The sequence below is a fragment of the Eublepharis macularius genome, chromosome 5 (genome assembly GCF_028583425.1).
Source record: "Eublepharis macularius isolate TG4126 chromosome 5, MPM_Emac_v1.0, whole genome shotgun sequence".
Taxonomy (NCBI): Eukaryota; Metazoa; Chordata; class Lepidosauria; order Squamata; family Eublepharidae; genus Eublepharis; species Eublepharis macularius.
Window position 1 is genome coordinate 101,085,636 of NC_072794.1, and position 19,161 is coordinate 101,104,796.

General features: G+C 42.7%; 1 protein-coding gene across 1 annotated transcript; it reads right to left on the reverse strand.

Moving 5' to 3' along the window:
• Positions 1 to 3,633: 3,633 nt before the first annotated feature.
• On the reverse strand, positions 3,634 to 7,346 carry LOC129331181 (uncharacterized). The gene is made up of 5 exons (XM_054981587.1): positions 7,318 to 7,346; positions 5,836 to 6,360; positions 5,470 to 5,553; positions 4,993 to 5,076; positions 3,634 to 4,328 (listed from the first exon to the last, which is right to left on the reverse strand). The coding sequence occupies exons 2-5, from the start codon at positions 6,317 to 6,319 to the stop codon at positions 3,874 to 3,876; spliced, it is 1,107 nt and encodes a 368-aa protein (XP_054837562.1). The 5' UTR covers positions 6,320 to 6,360; positions 7,318 to 7,346; the 3' UTR covers positions 3,634 to 3,873.
• Between the last annotated feature and the right edge of the window lie 11,815 nt (positions 7,347 to 19,161).

Genomic DNA, 19,161 nt, shown 5'->3' on the forward strand with positions numbered 1-19,161 from the left:
CAAGGGAGGAAAATCTGGTTTCAATCATATCTTGCTGTGTGATCCTTCATAATATCTGCGAGGCCAAGGGACAGCGGGTTCTTGGAGAGCTAAGAGATCCCACTCCAGTGTTTGTTCCTCCCGAGGACACCGAAAACATGGATAACAATAACTCTTTGCTAGAGGCTGGAAAGGAAGTCAGGGATGCTCTCGCCAAATTTATGGACATGCAAAGGAGGCAGCGGTGAAATGTCCACTGTGGAAACTGTGACATGTATGTGTTGTCTATTAAAAAAAAATTGTTTTTGGGAAAAAAATGTTGATGGTTACCTTTTTTCATAGGAAGTTGTGTTACATTAAAGATTTCTTCTTATGACTCTTTTTTCAATGTTGTTTGATGACTAGACCTAGAACTCCCTTTACAATGGTGGATTCTTGAAATTGTTGTTGAAACAAGTAATGAGTTGATATAAGAGGGGGATATAAGAAGAAAGAGTCAATGCTGATCCGATGATAAAGCTTCAGTGGCGGTGAGGGGAACTATCAAAGCACACCAAAGATTCAAGTAGTTTAAGCCAGGTTGCTCTGTGTTAACGGCATGTATGGAGCTCACATCGGTTTCACCAGACAATATCATCCCATTTTATCAATTCCCTCAGTGGCAGAATATAAAAATTGTGTCCCTGCTGAACGCAATCTCGACTGCAATCACCTACAGACATTTTGCATGTGTTTCTTTATCAAAGAGGGAATAGGAAACCGATTACTGCCTACTATGAAAGAGGATGGTGAATGGGACTGTGTCTGGCGTTGGAGCTTTGTAAAGAGTACTGGAAAGTGACTCATAATAAAAGGTCAGCAGGGGTAAACTGAACTATTGTGGATTAGAGAAGCCACTCCGTAATCCGAGATTGGAGAGGTGGGAGGTTCAAAAATTGATTTTTTAACCTTATTTCGTTATAACATCGTAGCAAAATGATTGATAAATTGCTGTCCCCTCAGAGCACCCCGAAAATGTTTCTTTTGCAATGGCTGATGTGTCAACGGTAAAATCTCCTGCCAGAGTAAACAATCCTGTTTGGATTGGATTTAGATTCCAATCTCAGCGGGAATAGGGGAAATGGAACACGCATGAGAGTGTTACTTGCTGCTCTCACAGCAGGAGAATTGAATGTTTCGATGGTTGTTGTGGGTTTTCCGTTCTGTTTTGCCGTGGTCTTGGCAAGACCACGGCAATACAGCCCAGAAAACCCACAACAGCCATCGTTCTGCGGCCGTGAAAGCCTCAGACAACACATTGATTGTTTCATGGTTTTTTTGAAAAGTTGTACAGACACCACTTAAACACACAATTCACGGAGACTAGCTTGTTTGTTGTTGGGGGGGGGTTTCAATACAAGGGATGTTGCACAGAATGTAGGTGGGAGAAAATGGACGTTAGATCGCCATGCCGCCTGAATTTTCTTTTTAAAATAGTTTTTTCCCCATTTATTTTCCAATCCCCAAAACATGTATAACCGAACAAAGAAAAAAAATACGTTAGACACACTAGAAAATAATGTCAATTTCACTTGTGACACTAAGGCACGAACCTTGACCCCATTTTTTCCCGCTCAAAATACGGGTTATGGCTGAACTGAGCATGCTCAGAAATGTTATTTCGTTATGACACATTTCTTTAAAAAAAAAATGCCTCCCAGACGCCGCGGCGCTTTCTGGTGTGATGATGAGGTGGAGGCGCTGCTGGACCTTATTCTGCGCAGTGGTAAGGTCGAGAGACTTATGAGCAGCACCCACCTACCCACAAAGGCAATTTTTGTGGTGCTGTCACGACGACTTACAGCACGTGGCTTCCAAAGAACGGCTGAACAGTGTCGCTCGAAGTTCAAAAGAACAAAGGGAGATTTTTTCACCGCTCTGGAGTCCTGGCAGGGAATCCCACGCCAGAGTGGGAGACCACCACATTTCGGCACAATGATGCGTCTTTGGGAGGCGGCTGGCAGACCAAACTGGCAGGAGAGGCGACATGCCGGTAAGTCAATCTAATTTTGCTGTGTGCAATGGCCTTTTGGGGGGGGGGGTGAGAGTGTGTCAAGCTTCCAATTATACTTTTTAGTTTGTGATATGTTGGATAGTTAGTGTGCAGTTTATGTGTGCTATATGTGGTGTTGGATTGCTGAGTGACCACAGTGGAAAATAAGATGTGACAAATGGGGAAATCCGTTATGAGGCTGTTTTTTTGAAAGGTTAACCTACAGAGTGTTTTCCTAAGTATGATGAAAAGGGGATGGTTGCACTTGCTTATGTCTACAGACAATGCCTGCATGCCAATTCTTGGAGTGCTATGTGCAAAATGAAAAGCTCCCATGCTAGGCTCCAGGATGTCTTCCGAATCACAAAAAAGCATGGATATTGTGGTGTTCATTTCAGATTGAAAGATGAGCAGACACAGTGGATGCAATTTTTTCAAATTATAATGGCAAATAAATATTTGGAAAATTATTAAATATTTTTCGGGTGCTGCAGTCTTGAAGTCACAACATGAGGGATCCTGGATTCACCCTTTATCATGCACACAACAGCTGCAATTATCAAGGTTACCTAGTGCTTGAGAAATAATCATGCCACTCTTATCATACGATGCCTGGATGCGATGACTATTTACATGCTAACCATTAATTGTTTTCTTACTAGGGACAGAAGCTACACTGACATGATAACTAATCCACTGCAATCTAAATTCTTTACAGCTGTGCGCAGGGGGAGAGACAGTCAGCATGAGGCAGGATCACTGCCTGAAGCTTCCCAAGACAGAACAGAGCCTGTCATTGAGGAGGAGCAGCCAACAAGCGCTCCCACAGCATCCACTGATGATCCACATGGTAAGCTTAGTGACTTTCATTTCAAGCTGTACAACAAAATATCTAGACCGAAAAATAATGAGTAAAAATTGCATCCTCAAAAACATCTCCAGAGGGGAGGTGGGTGTCTGCACCACTGAAAGAAAAACCAAATGATGATTTACCAAGGTGGCTAAATAGAGGCAACAAGTGGTTGATGAAACAATCAATCTTTTATTAAAGACAACAGAACATCTACAAAGAATAAATTTAAAGAGGAAGGAGCTTTCAACAACATTGCAACATATTCACCACACAAAGCAATATTATCAACAAACACTGGGCAGTCAGCAGCTGACATTTTAAAAAACTTTACTGTTTCCTGTTCTTTGATAACCAAGCACTGAAAATAATGATCAAATTGAATCCCTTTTTTTCCCTAGAAACTGCAGGTGGTGATGCTCGGGGCACTGATCTAGAGAGACCATCCACAAGCGGCCGCAATACCCAACAGCCCACCCAAGATCCTCCCACTTTGGAGACAATCCTTTCCTCGATACATGCAATGGAAGGCAGACTTGTGGCCTCCGGTAAGGACTGTAATTGTCTTGATAGAATGCCCAAATCATCAGCAAGCATTTGAGATCTTGACAGTGCTCTATGTTTGTGTTTCAGTGAGCAGTTTGCAGACAGAAGTGAGAACTCTGCAGGCCCGTGTATCAAGGCATGGGCGAAGGCTGCTGGCAATGGAGAGGAGGGAACGCAACCGGTCAAGGAGAGGCACCCCTGCGCCTTCACAGGCCCAGGACCCATGATTTTATGGGACTGATCGTTGTATATAGTTTTACTTGACTTGAGAAAATACGGTGCATGTGTGGAACATTTTCAAATTTAAACATTTTCAGTTGAACCCCCCCCCCCCAAAAGGTTGAACATATCAGTGACTGGTGTGGTTTTTCTTTCTTGATAACAATGATCACACAGTGCCCTGGAAAATAAAGTGGACGTTCTTTGGTGTAAACAAGAACTGACCAGTGGTTCCAAATGTGTGATCCTATGGTGTGAAACGATCCCTTGCTTTTCCCACACAAGATCTCTTGGGTGCCCCCTTTCTGCCTAAGTCAGAGGAGCACTCCTGCACAGTGACAGGGACCAACTGTTGGGAAACTTGCTGCTGTTGACGTGTAATGGCGTTCCCTAACTCTCTAAGCGTTCCCACACATGATCGCATCACATCAATGTTTTCTGACCAGGCCTCTTGGAACATTTGGCGCTCCATTCTGGTCTCCAGAAGAAAATCATTGTGCCGGCGTCCCTCCTCTTCACGCCATTTCCTGGTCTCCTCTTGTTCCCTCCTGCGATGCTCCATCTCTTCCTGATGTTCCTCAGAGGCCTGTGTCAGAAATCGGTCTGCAGCATTGTGGATTGCAGATCCACCCCTTTTCCTAGACCTGATTCTTGCTAGCCGTGTTCCAGGCGACAGTTCCACCATTGTCCTTGTGGGGGTTCCTGATTAGGGGGGGAAAAAGAAATTTTTAGGTGGGTGTGGAACAAAATCAAACACGATGTAATCTTATGGTGAAGCATGTTACATCAACTTACAACTATGTCACTGCGGTCAAGAAGGATTTCAAATCAAAGCCCACCCCCCGCCCCTGATCAATTTAGGATTAGTTAGGTGCAGCAGTGTTTGCAATTGAGAGTGTGGTTGTGTTTTTTCACTTAGAGGGTTGATGTGGCAGATTGTTCTCCAAGTGTCACCTCACGAAGCTGTCTCAACCCATGTCCTTTGCTCCTGGGAGTTGTGAAATGACAAGGAGAGATGCTTGTGAGGCGTCAAAAATTCACTCTGAAAAGGCCACGCGTCTGCAGCATTATTGAATTGATGATGACATTTTTGAACCAAACATTCTTCCATCTGAAATCATGAGCTTCTCAAAGAGCCATTATACAACACAGCCAAGACATGCACTGCCAACAATCATCTCAATCGGCAACCAAACGGAAAAACAGCCACTTTAATATATATCTATAGATGAGAGCACCACAGAGGTTTGGTGGCTTTGATGGACTCCAACACTGTGTTTGTCCAAGGGTTGAATACTTCCTGCTCTGATTTGAACAGAATAGAGGTGTTTATTTCTGATATCAGTCCTCATAATCTGCCACCTACCTTCTGAGTTTGCACCAGGTGAGGGACGGTTGTTTTCCTTTTCAGACACATCAGTGGGAGTGCTTATGCAGACATCACTGGTCTCTTAAACAAAATTAAAAATTTATGTCAACTTTTAGTGTTAATTCTAACATTGTTACTGGCACCGTATTTTTCAGGAAGTGTATATAGATGTCAATAATCGATGCATCAGTGCCAGCATACATGGTTTGCAGTCAACGCTCCGTGTTAGTCCAGTCACACATGGAACCACAACACATTGTGGAATGTCTACTTACATTTTAACTTTGGAAATATTCAAGGTTTATCGCTGAGCACGCATGTTGCCCTGTTTTCAACTTCATCACAAACACCACAAATTTCCATTTTGCCTTGTGCTTCCATATAGAGTTTCACGTTGCCCGTGCCACACCATACCGCGTACCATGAGAATTTCCTTTAAAATGTTTTGTATTTGGCACAAGCATTCACACTAACCGTGTTCTAGCAGACCGTCAGGTGTGACATCCAGCTCATGTTCCACATCACTGTTGTTTTCATCTCCGGTGTTATTGGGCATTCCTTGAAAAGATGATAAGTAGAAAATAGATGTAAAAGATGAAAAGTAGAGAATATTGTTTCTTTTAGAAATTTTTGACCTTTCCAGTATGAAAATTGTCTTTTCCATTATCTGCCATTCAAGCGCATCACTGATCAGCAAAAGCATGCAGGTGGACTTTGGCAATGGAATCACAGCAGAGGACACATTGCCTGGCTTAGTCCCTTAAAAAGGGAAGAGAAATGTTATGATTTTCCCTGGATGATTGCACACCACTACCCCCACCCCTTCCACACCACTGTTACCTGAATGACAAGGGGAGGACATCCTGATGTCGACCACATTGATGGTTTCCAGCTCGTGTGAGAACAGCTCCTCCGATCCTGCCTGGAGCACCAAGGGTTCAGGTCGCACCTGACCCATCACTTGTAGAATCATACTTCTTGCAAGTCGTTTTGGCTTAACGCTGGCGTCACCACGAAGAATGCTTTCCAGCTCTCTGTAGTATGGACAAGTGATGGGTGCATTTCCAGACCTTCCATTATGTGCCACAACCTTTTTATATTCTAGCTGCATGGTCTTAGTTTTGGAGCGGCACTCCAGAGCCGATCGCCTATGGCCCCGGGTTGCCATCTGCTCTGATATTCTTTCGAAGTAGTCCAGATTTCGATGGGTGTTCTTTAGGGCCTCTTGGATCTTCTCCTCTCCCCAGAAGTGCAGAAGATCCATTATTTCTCTATGTCTCCATGAGATACCACGTTTAACAAGTCTGTCCCCACTCTGAGCCATTGCTGTTCTGGAAGGTGAATCTCCAAAATATAAGCTATAACCTATACAGATTCAAATTGCAGAGAGAAATCAGTCCCCCTGCAGAAAATGGCAGCATTTAATATCAGAGTCTTCGAAATCATCTCCCTAGCTGAGTTTCCTCCCCTCCCAAAATTCCATCTTCCACTTCACCAAGTACTCCTCAGGAATTTCCAAACCCGGAGCTGGCAACCTTAGTGAGAAATGGCGGAGGGACCATACCACAATGGTGTCTGTTTTCAAATGCAAACAGAATAACTGTTTGTGTGGAATTTCTGTGTTACTCTAAAAATTATTTTCGAGTACACCATACACATGTGGAATCTCACATTTTCACAGATGGACTCCTTTGTTCTATGTGGAATGAAGTCCATGAAGGGCAGCAGTCAATCTCTAGGCATCCATCTTTGTATATTGTGATTTAGGGCAAGGGTTGTTTTTAATCTTCTCCTGTCTCCTCCCCAGCCCCTGAGTTGCTGAAAGCCCTTGACTTGTGGCACCTTCAAAAAGCATACTTCACCAATTTTTTGGTGAGAAGTTCAGTCCATTTGTTCTGCCCCCTGCTCCCGCCACCCCTTTCCAGGACCAGAACTGAACAACAGGTCCTTTTCCTTTTTTTGGGGGGGGGGGGAATTCAAAGGGAAGAAATTTCAGCTCCAGTGACATGGGGTTCCCTTTGGTGGAACTGCTTTTAAAAATGCAAATAACTTTTCTTCAATTTGAAGGCTCGGCAGTTTTCCTATTATTGACGTCTATCCAATTTCCGTAACATATTGGTGCAGTCTCAGTGCCTTTGTGATACAGTGATCCCAGAACAGTTATTAAAATATAAATAAAATTATATAAATATAAATAAATTAACATACTGAGGTCATAGCGGGGGGGAGAATCAAGTGTGGGTTTATAGCAAAAGAGAATCTCAAAAATATATGGTATGACATTTACAGATGAAATTTATTTCCCTCAGCAATGTTACTCACGCTGCGGAAGACCAACCAAACGACAGCAATTTCAGTTCACCCTTGGAGACAGTAAAAGCGGAAGTTGACTGTGCGTGCCAGCTAAAAAAAATCCCTCACGGTCAAATTGCGCGCCAAAATCAACGGCTCTTAACTTGTTAATGCGCTATAACGGAATATAAAAAACACTTGTCAAATGGCGATTCCTAGGCACATATGAAGATAGGCAGGGGGATTTTTGTGGGTTATTGTCAAGGAGGGAGGGAAGGTCATTGGGGAGGAAATGGCAGATAAATATTTTTTTAATGGCGGCGACGGGCTTATATGCATTTCAGAAAATGTGCTGGAGACTGTCGTGTTACTTCAACATTATCGCGCAACTACCTTATAGCGCTATAAGAGTTGTGAATTAAAAAAAAAAACTTTTCCCGAAACAAACGGTTCATTTCCGTAAACGGACAGCCACACGGTAGCGGATTAGTTCGAGATTTAGAGTAGGAATGCGTGGTACAGAGAGAATGGGGAAAGCGGAAGAGAGCCGGTATAAATCGCACAAATTGCGGGATACGCCGCTATCTTGGCGCTAAATTAATGCCCGTGTGACGACGGCCAAGGACTAAGTGGTCCCTTCAGGTATGTTGGTCCCAGCATACCAGAAACGTGGCCAAAAACAGAGCGGAAGCCAGTGTAGATAGGATAAGACTAGAGTGATATGGTCCCTAGGACCAACTCTGGCTGTAGCATCACACACCTACTGAAGTTTCTGAATACTTCTCAAGGACAGCACCACACAGAGTGCACTGAGGTAATCTAATCTAGACGTAACCAACGTATGCACTGCAGTGGCCAGATCTTTTCTGCCCAAGAAAGCCTTCAGGTGGCTAACAAACTGAAGCTGGTAAAAAGCACTCCAGGCCACAGCTGCCACCTGCTTGTCCAGCAGTAGGGTCCAAGCGAACCCTGAACTACAAACCTGTTCCTTCAAGTAAAGTACAACCCCATCCAGGATGGGTGATGCCTTAAGCCCCAGGTCAGATCTTCTGCTCACCAGTAGCACTTCCATCTTGTCAGATTAAGCTTCAATTTATTATACTGCATCAACCCCAAAAGTGCCTCCAGGTACCGGATTAGAGTTTCTACAGCCTCCCTGGGATCAGTTGGAAACACAAGATAGAGCTAAGTGTCATCTACATATTGGGGACAACCCAGCCCAGATTTCCTGATGACCTCACCCCGCAGTTTCATGTAAATGTTAAAGAGCATAGGGGATAAGATGGAACCTTGTGTGATGCCACAGGCCAAAGGGCTAGGCAGGAGATCCACAGGACCACCTTCTGAAATATACTGGAACCACTACAAAACTATGCCTCCCAATTGCAGCTCTGAAAGGTAGTCCAGAAGGATATGATGATCAATGGTATCGAAACCTGCTGAGAGGACCAGGAGAATCAAAAGGGTTGCTTCCCCCCCTGGCTAACTCCTGGTGCAGGGCAACGAAGGCTGTTTCAGTCCCATAACCAGATCTAAAACCAGGTTGGAAAGGATCTAAACACAAGTATCCACGCAAATATGTATGTATAGGCAGCATACAAAATCTACCTTGAACCAAGAGATAAGATGGGGTAAACATGTTTTAATAAATAAAAAAATATATTCCATGTTTTTAAACAAGTCTCCACTGAGAACAAAGATCATATTCTTCCCAACCCTTGCAAGGGATGGAGTTCCACTTTGGACTGTTTGCATAATGAATATTAAGTTTTAGGGTTTTTGCACTGGGTAGAGCACATATAGCTGAACAGGTAGCATATATGCAAGTTAGGTATATCGGCTGCTCTCTTTCACCCGTCTGTGTTGCTGATTAAACAAAAAACACTAGGACATGTGGGAAAGAAAATCTAAGAAGCACACATTGTAAAAAAGTGCTATGGGAAAATGTGGCAAACCTTGTGACTTTAGCACTGTCTCTTTAAATCACATCAGTTACATAATACACTGACAGCAGTAAGGAAAACAGGAGACTGGTCGACTCCAGCCTTGACTCACAAGATACCATATTATTCTTTATAATACTCTCAAGACTTCAAGGTAATACAAGCTGCTCCTGTGTACTTGTTTGTTTACCTATTTAAAGAAAGATGTGCCACCTCTTTTCCTGAGAGAGGAACTACACCTTTAGTGGCTGTATGATTGATAGAAATTCAACGGGTGCAGTGTCTCTGCAAAAAGATAGTATCGCTGAAGCTGTACCAGTTGTGCTTCCATCTGTCATGCCACATTTAAAGGAACATACCCTTTTCAAGAGCAAAGGGTGACAGCTCTAAAACAGAAACTAATCTCCTGTGTTGAAAGGGGGATGTTCTTTTGACATTTAAAATGATGGCCTCTCTTCTTTACCTGGACTTTGCCATTAATAACTATAAATGAAGAAGGCCATTACAGTGGGTCTTCTTTGCTGAACAGTGAAAGGTAAGCTTGTCTTCTCTTTTTGGTGTATACAACTTTGCCAGCCTGGCTGCCCCATTTATCACTCCCCAGCCAAATCTGCAAGCTCAAGTGCACACCTTAAGGGAACCTGCTTACACAGTAGGATGAGTGCTAATTGCTGTATCTTGAGAAGTATGAATGTCAATACATTATTTAGCGCAGTAATTTCATGCCAAAAGCTGCCATTAATGCAACAACAAGTCTGCTAAATCAGGTGATATGAAGTCAACATTATAATAAATCCTTAGAAGCCATCGTGTGTGGAAAGTCGTATTCAGAATGGTGGCTTATGCCATTATAAAGACAAACCAAATATTGATATCCTGCTTTATTGCCTTAGACTCAAGATGCTTAACAAAGCAACAAGAAGTTGCAAAGTAATTCAACAAATCTTATCAACAGGATAAAAAAACAGCACAGCCAAATCTCCCAGAAACATTTACCCTCCTTTGAAATAGGCCTTTTTTTTTTTTACAAGCCTTCCGGAAGGTGAACAGTGGGCACCTTCCACATTTCAAAACCATTCCAAAGTACTGAGACTAGACTACTATAAGAAAAGTCTACAACTTGACAGTTACTAATTGCACAACTCTAATAGACAGCACCACAAGGAGAAAGATGTTTGAAAAATGTATGTGGCACACAGGAAACATGAATATTCATTTAAATTATACAGTCCAGTTCATCAAACAACAGACACCTACACACGTAATGCCATAATCACCAATGCCTTCATGTGCAGGTCAAGGAAGATGCTGCATGAAGGGATAGTTAAAGGCTGAGGTTATAGATGCTATTTTATTCATTCCTAGAAGGCAGGTGTACATGCAGCTCAGGGAAAATCCCACCCCTGAGATACTAAATAGGCAAAGAGTAAGATTCAGGTCCTGTGGCACCTTAAAGACAAACTGGATTCCCAGGGCTTGAGCTGAGAAATGCAGATTAAAAACAGCAAAGTATTAATAAGAGATCAAAAGAGCTTTGAGCCTCAGTTCAGCCCAAGATGTTTCCTTGTTGGTGTTTTAGGGAAGGGGAAGAAGAAGCCAGAGCTCTGACTGCTTTCACACAGAGATTTTCACCCACAGAGATCACAGGAATTCCCGTTTGAAAGGAAGCGTCCACACACCACCATGTTTATGCTAGGGTTTTTCCAATTAAACTGGATCAAAGGAGGTTTTCCTCTGATTCTATTCAAAGGAAAAATTTGAGGGGTCTGTAGACAGAGTGTCCATGAGTGTCATATCCTCAGAAGTGTGATAGGCAGAGGTCAGCTAACCTAGCCAGCTTCAGATTACCCTCCAGTACTGCTCTGTAGGCAGTGGCAGTGCCTGCAGCCTTCAAAATGGTAGAGTTATACGCCAGCTACACGTTGGGAAATTCCCGAAGATTTTGGGGGTGGAGCCAGAAGAAGGTGGGGTCTGGGGAGGGGGTGGACCTCAGTGCAGTATAATGCCATACAGTCCACCCTCCAATGCAGCCATTTTCTTCAGGGAATTGATCTTTATGACCTGGAGATCAGTTGCAATTCTGGGAGATCTCCGGCTACCATCTGGAAGTTAGCAAACCTGTGGAATTAAGGTCTATCTTTCCCTCTTTTTCATCCTTTTCAGGTTCCCCCCTTTCCAGCTGATCTGATCTGTAGCTTTACAGCACAGCTTACTGGAGAAGGGGGGAAGGGTTGCTGAAACCATTACCATCAACATTGTGAATGTAGATGTGCTGGAGGTAATGAGAAAGAGCAGGGGTGGCTGCAATGTAAAGTGTAGGGATGGAGTGTGTGTTATTCCCACCTGTCCCCATGCCACTTGCTACTGCTGCCTTTGTGGTAGGGGAACACGCTGTTGTGCTCTGTGTGGTACTCACTACCTGAATGTACTCACTAGCTTTGGTACTCACTACCTGAATGCTTTCTCTAGGTTGTGCGACACAGTGAGTATGAACATTCCATCACCTTGATGTAGATTGGGGAACAGTAGCAGCTAAATTTTTAGTACCCAGCATTGTCCATTAAGTCTTGCCTTGACTACTGGACCTGGTTAATGCATGTGAGGGAGGAGGGGAGCATGTATTTTTCTACTTTAGCATTCTTTCATTAAGATAGACATTTGCCAAGTTTGGTTCTGTGACACACACCATAGTTCAGCGGTACTCACACAGCAGCTCAAAAAGGAGCCACATTCAAAATTACCATCAATCAAATGAGCCACATTTCCTTCTAACCTGAACATGAGGCTTGCTGCTTACTCATTCTTCTGGCAGTGGCTGATTCAAGGTAGGATCCAAATGCCAACTATAAGGGCCTTGCCCTCTTTACTGAAACATGAGGCAGGTGCAACGCTGGGGAACAGTGTTCAGAAGAGCCACAGCTGACATGTCAAAGAGCTGCATGTGGCTCTTGAGTCACTGAGTAAGCACCACTACTACAGTTGCTTGCTTAATTGGCTAAAGAAGTCTGCATTCCAGGATAGCTCACTTTTGATCCTTTCGGCATTTTATCAGGCAAAGTAAATCTGAAAAAAATGAAGGAAGTCTCCTAGCATGAGAATTGCAGCATAGCACATCAGTGAGTTATTCCAGCAGATGAGGCTTCATTCCAGGCTTTTCCAGGCCAATGATACTTTCAGAATCCGTGTATATTAAAAAGAACCAGCTCATTTCCCTTCTATTCATTCTCCAAAATGCCCCCACCATGTTGGGTAATATTTCAGACACAAGCAGGGGACCTGTGAAGAACATCTCATTTTCCCATGTCCCCCTCTACAAACCAAAGGAGTTCTACTCTCTCCACTTTCTCTGCTTCCTTTTCTTTCTCCAACCAACCATCCTTTATCTGCCCCTGCAACTGTCTTCAGCTTTTCCTCCTCCCACCTGGCAGCCACTCCCCTTTTTTTCTCTTCCACTAACAACTTTTTCCCTGTTCTTTTCTCCAGGTCAGCTTCTCCTTCTTCTCTTCCCTGTCTGTGCTCCCTTCCATTTTTCTTACTGTTTTCAGTCCATGCCACCTTTGAAAGAAAACAAAGTATAGATGGCTCAGGAATATTTTTGCTCATTTAAAATATTTGTAAGTTTGCTTTTCTCCCAAGCATCTCAGGACCTTATTGCTGTGGTTGTCTAGCAACCCCCCAAGTGGCTGTTGAGAACTCAGAACATAGCCTCATGAGATCTCAGTAGGCATTCATCTCTTAAAAGTATAAGTGTCCCTTCTGTTATTTGTGGGTTTTACCCACGTGTAGGTTTTTATAGACTTAAACGTTTTCTGCAAACCCGGGACTTCCATCAGGCGTGTAGAAAAATACACCCCATCTTTCCTTAGTTGCATTGTGAAGATTGTTTTTAAATCCACAATCTAGGACCTAAATTACAATGAGATATAATAAGAGGAGGGGCACAATAAAGGATTACAAAATTATGCATAGGATGGAGACCAAAGTCTGAGCTTTTTCTCCTCCTTCCATAATACTGCCACTCAGGGCACTCAATAAAGTTGGTGGACAGACAAAAGGAAATTCTTCTTTATTCAAAGAGTAACTAAATTGTGGGTATCAGTGCCAGTGAGTGTAGTGATGGCCATGAATGTACATGGCTTTAAAAGGAGATTGGACAGTTTCATGGAGGAGAGGTCCATCAATGGCTCCTAGCCATGGTGAGCTAAGGGGACCTCCATATACAGAGGCAGGAAACCTTTGAATACAAGCACTGGAAGCCAGCATCAGGGACCTTTATGGACTAGATGGAACACTGGTTTGATCCAGCAGGGTTCTTCTTATGTTCTCATGGTAACATCATATGAATCAGAGACAGTGGTGATCAAATTGTTTTGTATCTTCCTTGAATCTTGCCCTTGAAATCTGGTTCTTAATGAATTCAGGAAGAAATGTAGTCCAATCCCCTAAGTCTGTAAACAGTTCATGGCCTTTATTCCCAGAATTTCATCTGTGCTGCTATGCAAAAGGCTGCATAAATAGGTTGGGTGCCAAATCCAATCTCCCAGTTCTGTCTCAAGATGCTTCCATGGCCCCCAGGTGGGCAGAGAAGGAGGCCAGCGAGCAGGATGATGAGGAGGGGAAAGAGGGTGGAGGGCTGGGCCAGGCGCTCATCATGCCCGCCGATAGCTAGATGATGATGAGGAGAAGGCCATTGTGGTGCTGAAGGAGGCTGGTTGAGCTTTGCCACTGATGAGGCCTCCTTTTCGAGGCCTCTTCCAAAGTGGCTATTATAGCCTGAAATGCAGACTTGGCCAAGAACCAGATCTGACTGCCTTGTCTTGGCAAGCTGAGCGTCTCCATCTAAAATGAAATCAATGGCCATAGACTGGATTAACTCTGCTTAGGATCACACAGTTGGGAGTTTATTTTAGTACGGCTGCTTTGGAGCTGGCTCCAGCTTGGCTCTCTTGTTTTCTTTTTTAAAGCTGCCTTCTTCTCTGCAGGCTCACAGCCCTTCTTCACCCCCCCACCCCAAATCTGGATCTGAAGCAAAAGTGAGCCTCCAAGGGCAGCTGTGCCTGACTTGCCTTCTCTCCTGCAGCAGAAGCCAAGGGAAGGCCTCCTTGTTCACAGGGGAGTATGCAGGTGCAGAATTAAACAGGAAGCCTTAAAGATTTTGCACAGTTTGAGTCCAGTGGCACGTTAGAGACCAACAAGACTTTCAGGATATGAGCTTTCCAGAGTCAAAGCTCTTTTCTTCAAATACAAAGAAAAAAGGAATTTTGATTCTCAAAAGCTTATACCCCGAAAATTTTGTTGGTCACTAAGATGCTACTGGACTCCAACCATGCTGTTCTACTGCAGACCAAGACAGCTACCATACTGAAACCTTTTTGGTGCCACAAAGTCTCCTCTTTCGCTTTGTTCAAAACCAGTGGTTACAGGCCAATTCCAGAGGTTTAGGTTTTGATCCTATTCATGTTGATGGGCTTGCAACCTGCTGATGTGCCCAGTTTTAGGATATCCTAACGATGACAAAATTGAAACATTCTGGAAATGTTTCCTGTTGTCATCCTGACTTCTTAAAAATTATGTTGTTTTTGGTTTGTGAGCCACCTCAAGCAGTTCTCTGTACAGGTGGTACATGAATATTCTAAAGAAAAATCCAGGCTTATAGTTCTGTATTTGCACATCATATCCCTCTGAGCTGCAACACTGTGCAGAACTTGTTTATTTGCCCCAGAAAACTGGCAAATGGACTTCAGGCTATTGAAGATGCATGCACTAAGGTGCCAGGTTTGCCATTCCTGAGCTTCCATCTAAAATGAAAGGGGACATTTTCTTTGTGACATTTAGAAGAGTAGAAGTCTATGAGAGAGATACTGTATTTGGACAGCTTTTATGTGTTTAGTAATTATCTAAAGCACAATTGTTCCAAATGTTGGTTGGCGTTAGATTTCCAGGTGCTTGTATAGGGTAATGGCTAACTGCCTGAGCTGAGAAATCCACAGTCAGAATAGCACCTGAACCACAAGAAAGCCAGTCAGCATGAATTTAAAACAAAAGTCCAGTGGTGCCTTAAAGACGAACTTTTATTTCAGTATGAGCTTTTGTGAGTTACTGCTCACTTCTTCAGATGCGGAAATCAAACTTAGAAACCTTCTTATAGGGCATGTTGGGCAGGATGGGGATTAAGATCAAGGATGAATTCTGTCATGAGTCTTTCAAGTGCAGATTCATTATGTGGAAAAAGAAAGCGTGAGAATGATTCTCAGGTTGATTTCCATACATATCTGAAGAAGTCAGCACTGACTCAAAAAAGCTCATCTTGAAATAAAAGTGCTAGTCTTTAAGGTGCAGCATATTCTATTCCATCTTTCTGTTTGGAAGTTGGTAAAATCTACCTGTCTGGGGAGAGACTGTTGCCATCAAGGCCAGAGCTGCTACCACCTGCTCTGCCTCCTTTCTCTTCTTGTTTGATAGTTTGTTGACAGCCAAGTGTTAAATAGTGTTAACTTGGGTTAAATATTTTTGGTTTTCCTTTGTGTGTATGTGAGGGGGTAATGCTGTAAACCTCTTTGAGTCCATGTTGAGTGGACAAAAGCAGGTTAAAAGCACTCAGATAAATAACTGGTCCTTTAAAACTGGGTGTGGCGTCCCACTAGAGTCTATAGCAGCATGCATACCTGTATGGTTTAGGGATAGTGCAATGGTTTCCCTTCTGACCACACAAGTTCTTGAACTATCACAATTCCTGCAGGATGTCTGTGCTTGAATCTCAAGTCTAGTCTATTTTGGTAGATGCATTCTTTTATCCAGTGGTGAAATAGAAGCCTCATCACTCAGTGTTGAAGAAGTTGCTGAGAGCTATGTTTTCAGAGAGCCCCTACTAAACAACAGCATTCAGTTGTGGAGCCTTTTGTGGTCCTTTGAGCATTACCAAACCTGCCCCTGAAATCTGGAACCCTAAAGATCAGAACCTTCTAGAAAGTTTCTCTTGAGAGTCATCTTGTCCACTCATTCGGTATTTGAGCCAGGAGTCCTCTCAGTGGAGAAAGAACCTTTACATCTTCCAGATCTATAGCCGTATTTCATTCTGTAGTTCAGTTCAGCTTTTCTACAGCAGTTGTTTTTTTCCTATTTCCATCTGTCTGTCCTCCCTCAAGGGTAGAAGTAACAATTCTCAAATGTCAGTTTAGCTGTCCATTTTTACAGAGACAAGACTAGCCCATCTAGTTGTCTGCAGTTCTTGTCATAGACTTCCATCACCCCTTGGAAACAAGATCTCATAGCTATAAATTTCTGGAGAATTAGAGCATGGACCACTCTACCTTACTTCCAAAATCTAAAATAAATTATTATAGTAGAGGGGCTATTGCCTTGATAATCTTTGGGGAATGGGCACTTCTGGAGGGTCAGCCTTGGGAGAAATGAGTTTATATGAAACCTTAGGGATCTTGTCTTGCAGAATAACTGGGCTATGTAGTAGATTTGCCTGGTCTTGGGTGTACTGTTTTTTGACTGGCTTGAGTATAATGCCCTCCTGCCTATGATTAGAGAGAATGATCTCTTGCTTGGTGAATTTCTGTTCCTCCTAAAGGCAACTTGGCATTCTGCCCACTCCAGTCAGATGTATCGATATTACAGCTCTAGCCCATGTCACCATGTCAATAGGTGAAACTGTAGAGACTGGGAGGTGTTTGCTCTCATTTGTATCCTTTTATCTCACCTTTTATTTAATCTTCTAGCATGGAACTTCCCGGAGGATCTGGGAGAAGCCTGCCTTCCTGATGCTAGAGGAGCAGTATCTTCCCCAAACTGAATGCGCATCTGTCTACTGGAAGAATAGAAATTCTTCAGGTAAGCATTTCCTTTCTTTCACACATGGACCAAATGGAGAAGCTGAAAGGCACAAGTAAGCGGCAAAGCTTTCTTATCTGTGACAGAGTTGAGATGCACAATCTTCAGGCTTTTTCAGGTTTAATTATTTAATTTAGGGGGGAGGAAAAAAATTCCCTCAAAATAGATTTGTAGGATTTTCTCTTTTTAAAAGCCTATAATTATCCCATCCAAAGGAATACCAGCCTCTAACAGCTGCAGAGAGCAGGTTTCATAAGGAATCAAGTGCAGACAAACACAATCTTACCCGCCTCCAAGGCCTTCCTTTCCCATCAAACAGCATTGCCCCTTATTGCTTATAGAATCTTGATATAAACAGCTACATGGATGCTAAATATCCTGAATGAGTCCCCAGAAGCTAAGCTCCAAGCCAGAGATTTTCCTTCAGCCTGAGATGACCCCTAGGGTTATTCAGTTAGAATCACTGCTACCATGGTCAGCACATTTTTTTGTAGAATGAGAAGAATGCAAATATGCAGAAATTGTACCTTCCTCTCACTACAGACCCATAAGAAGCCAGCATCCACCTCCACTCTCTATGCTGTTCCGGTTCTGCTAAAGAGGGCTTAGGGTCTGCCAAGAGAGCATCTTTCAGTAGTAATAAATAAAGCAAATGTGCCCTGGGCAGCAGAGCCTGACTCTATCTACATTATGAGTTTTTGGCTAGCAAAGAATATTTTCCCTCTCTGCTTTTATTTCCCTGCAATCCATGGCATTTGGTAACCCTGCTGCAACACAGTCTTGCTGCAGCCTTAAATCTAATATTAGGCAGGTCTGTTTCTATCTTGGAGTATAATATGAACCACTACTAGAATGACCAGATATATGATTGTAGTAGAGGGGATTTGACCAGGTGTAGCTTTGTTTTGCTACAGCTCAACCTGCTGAAATTTCTTTTATTACAATTACAGAAGCCCTTACCACCTCTCCATCACTCTTTAAACCTGGAAAGCCACTGAACATGTCAAAACTGAATACCCACAGCCACCTTGTTTACACTGCGGATTGCTGGCAGCGTTTCTAGGGAAGTTTGAGTCAAAGGATCTCTATAAAAATTAGCCATATCCCACTCTAGCGTTTCTGATGTTTTCTTGCCTGTGTTTGGAGCCCTGCTGCAGTGGGACCTTCCTCAGCCACTCTTGGTTGTCTACTGTGCTACAAACACTTTTTTTTTTACAGCAGATTTTTCCAATATTTAGCCTAAATATTTCTTGTTCAACTCCAGATGATTCTTCTTTGTCCTGACACTATCTAAGCCTGTGAATTAATTCCCTTCCTTCATTTATATAGTTACCTTGAAGGTATTTATAGACAGAGAGACTATCCCCTGACTCTTCCCTTAGCTAAATTATAAAACTAGTTCCTTCAAGTCTCTCTTTACTCAGAGTCCCTAAATGGTCTTTTTACCATTTTCTTTGGAATTTTCAGCATCTTTCAGAATAAGAGTTTCACCCAAGCATTCTAAATTAGGTCACTTTAGTTAGATAGCCACAAATGCAATCCCAGTCCACCCTACAGCATGCAGAGATGAGATGAATATACTTACACTACTGCATCACCACTGCAGTTTGTTGTCATCTCCTTACTTCAGTCTTAGGCAGGCCCAGTTCCTATAAAATGCTTCTCACAATTTTCCTACCTCTTCATATTACTTATATATTTAAAACAATATTTTTGATCTTTGTGAGTTCAAACCATGTATATCTATTTCTAGATTAATCTGATTAATGATTAATCACTTGCTATTGAGAACAAAGCTTAATCTCTTGAGTTGTTTGACTCATTGTGGGCATGTGGGAGTATGTACATCCAAAATTAATCTAGATTGAAGTGTAATATAAATTAGCACCTTGGTTGCCATTTAGATTCAGTTGCATTAGCAAATGAAAACCAAAGGCCTTCCCAAAATATAAACAAGTCCACAGATTTTTTCCCATTATGCTAGTATTAGCATTAATCTTGTAGCAATAGCGTTGTATAATCTGATTTTCTTTCCAGTGAAACATAAGGGCTTCCAATATATTTTGAATGCCAGACAAAGTCACTTAAATTT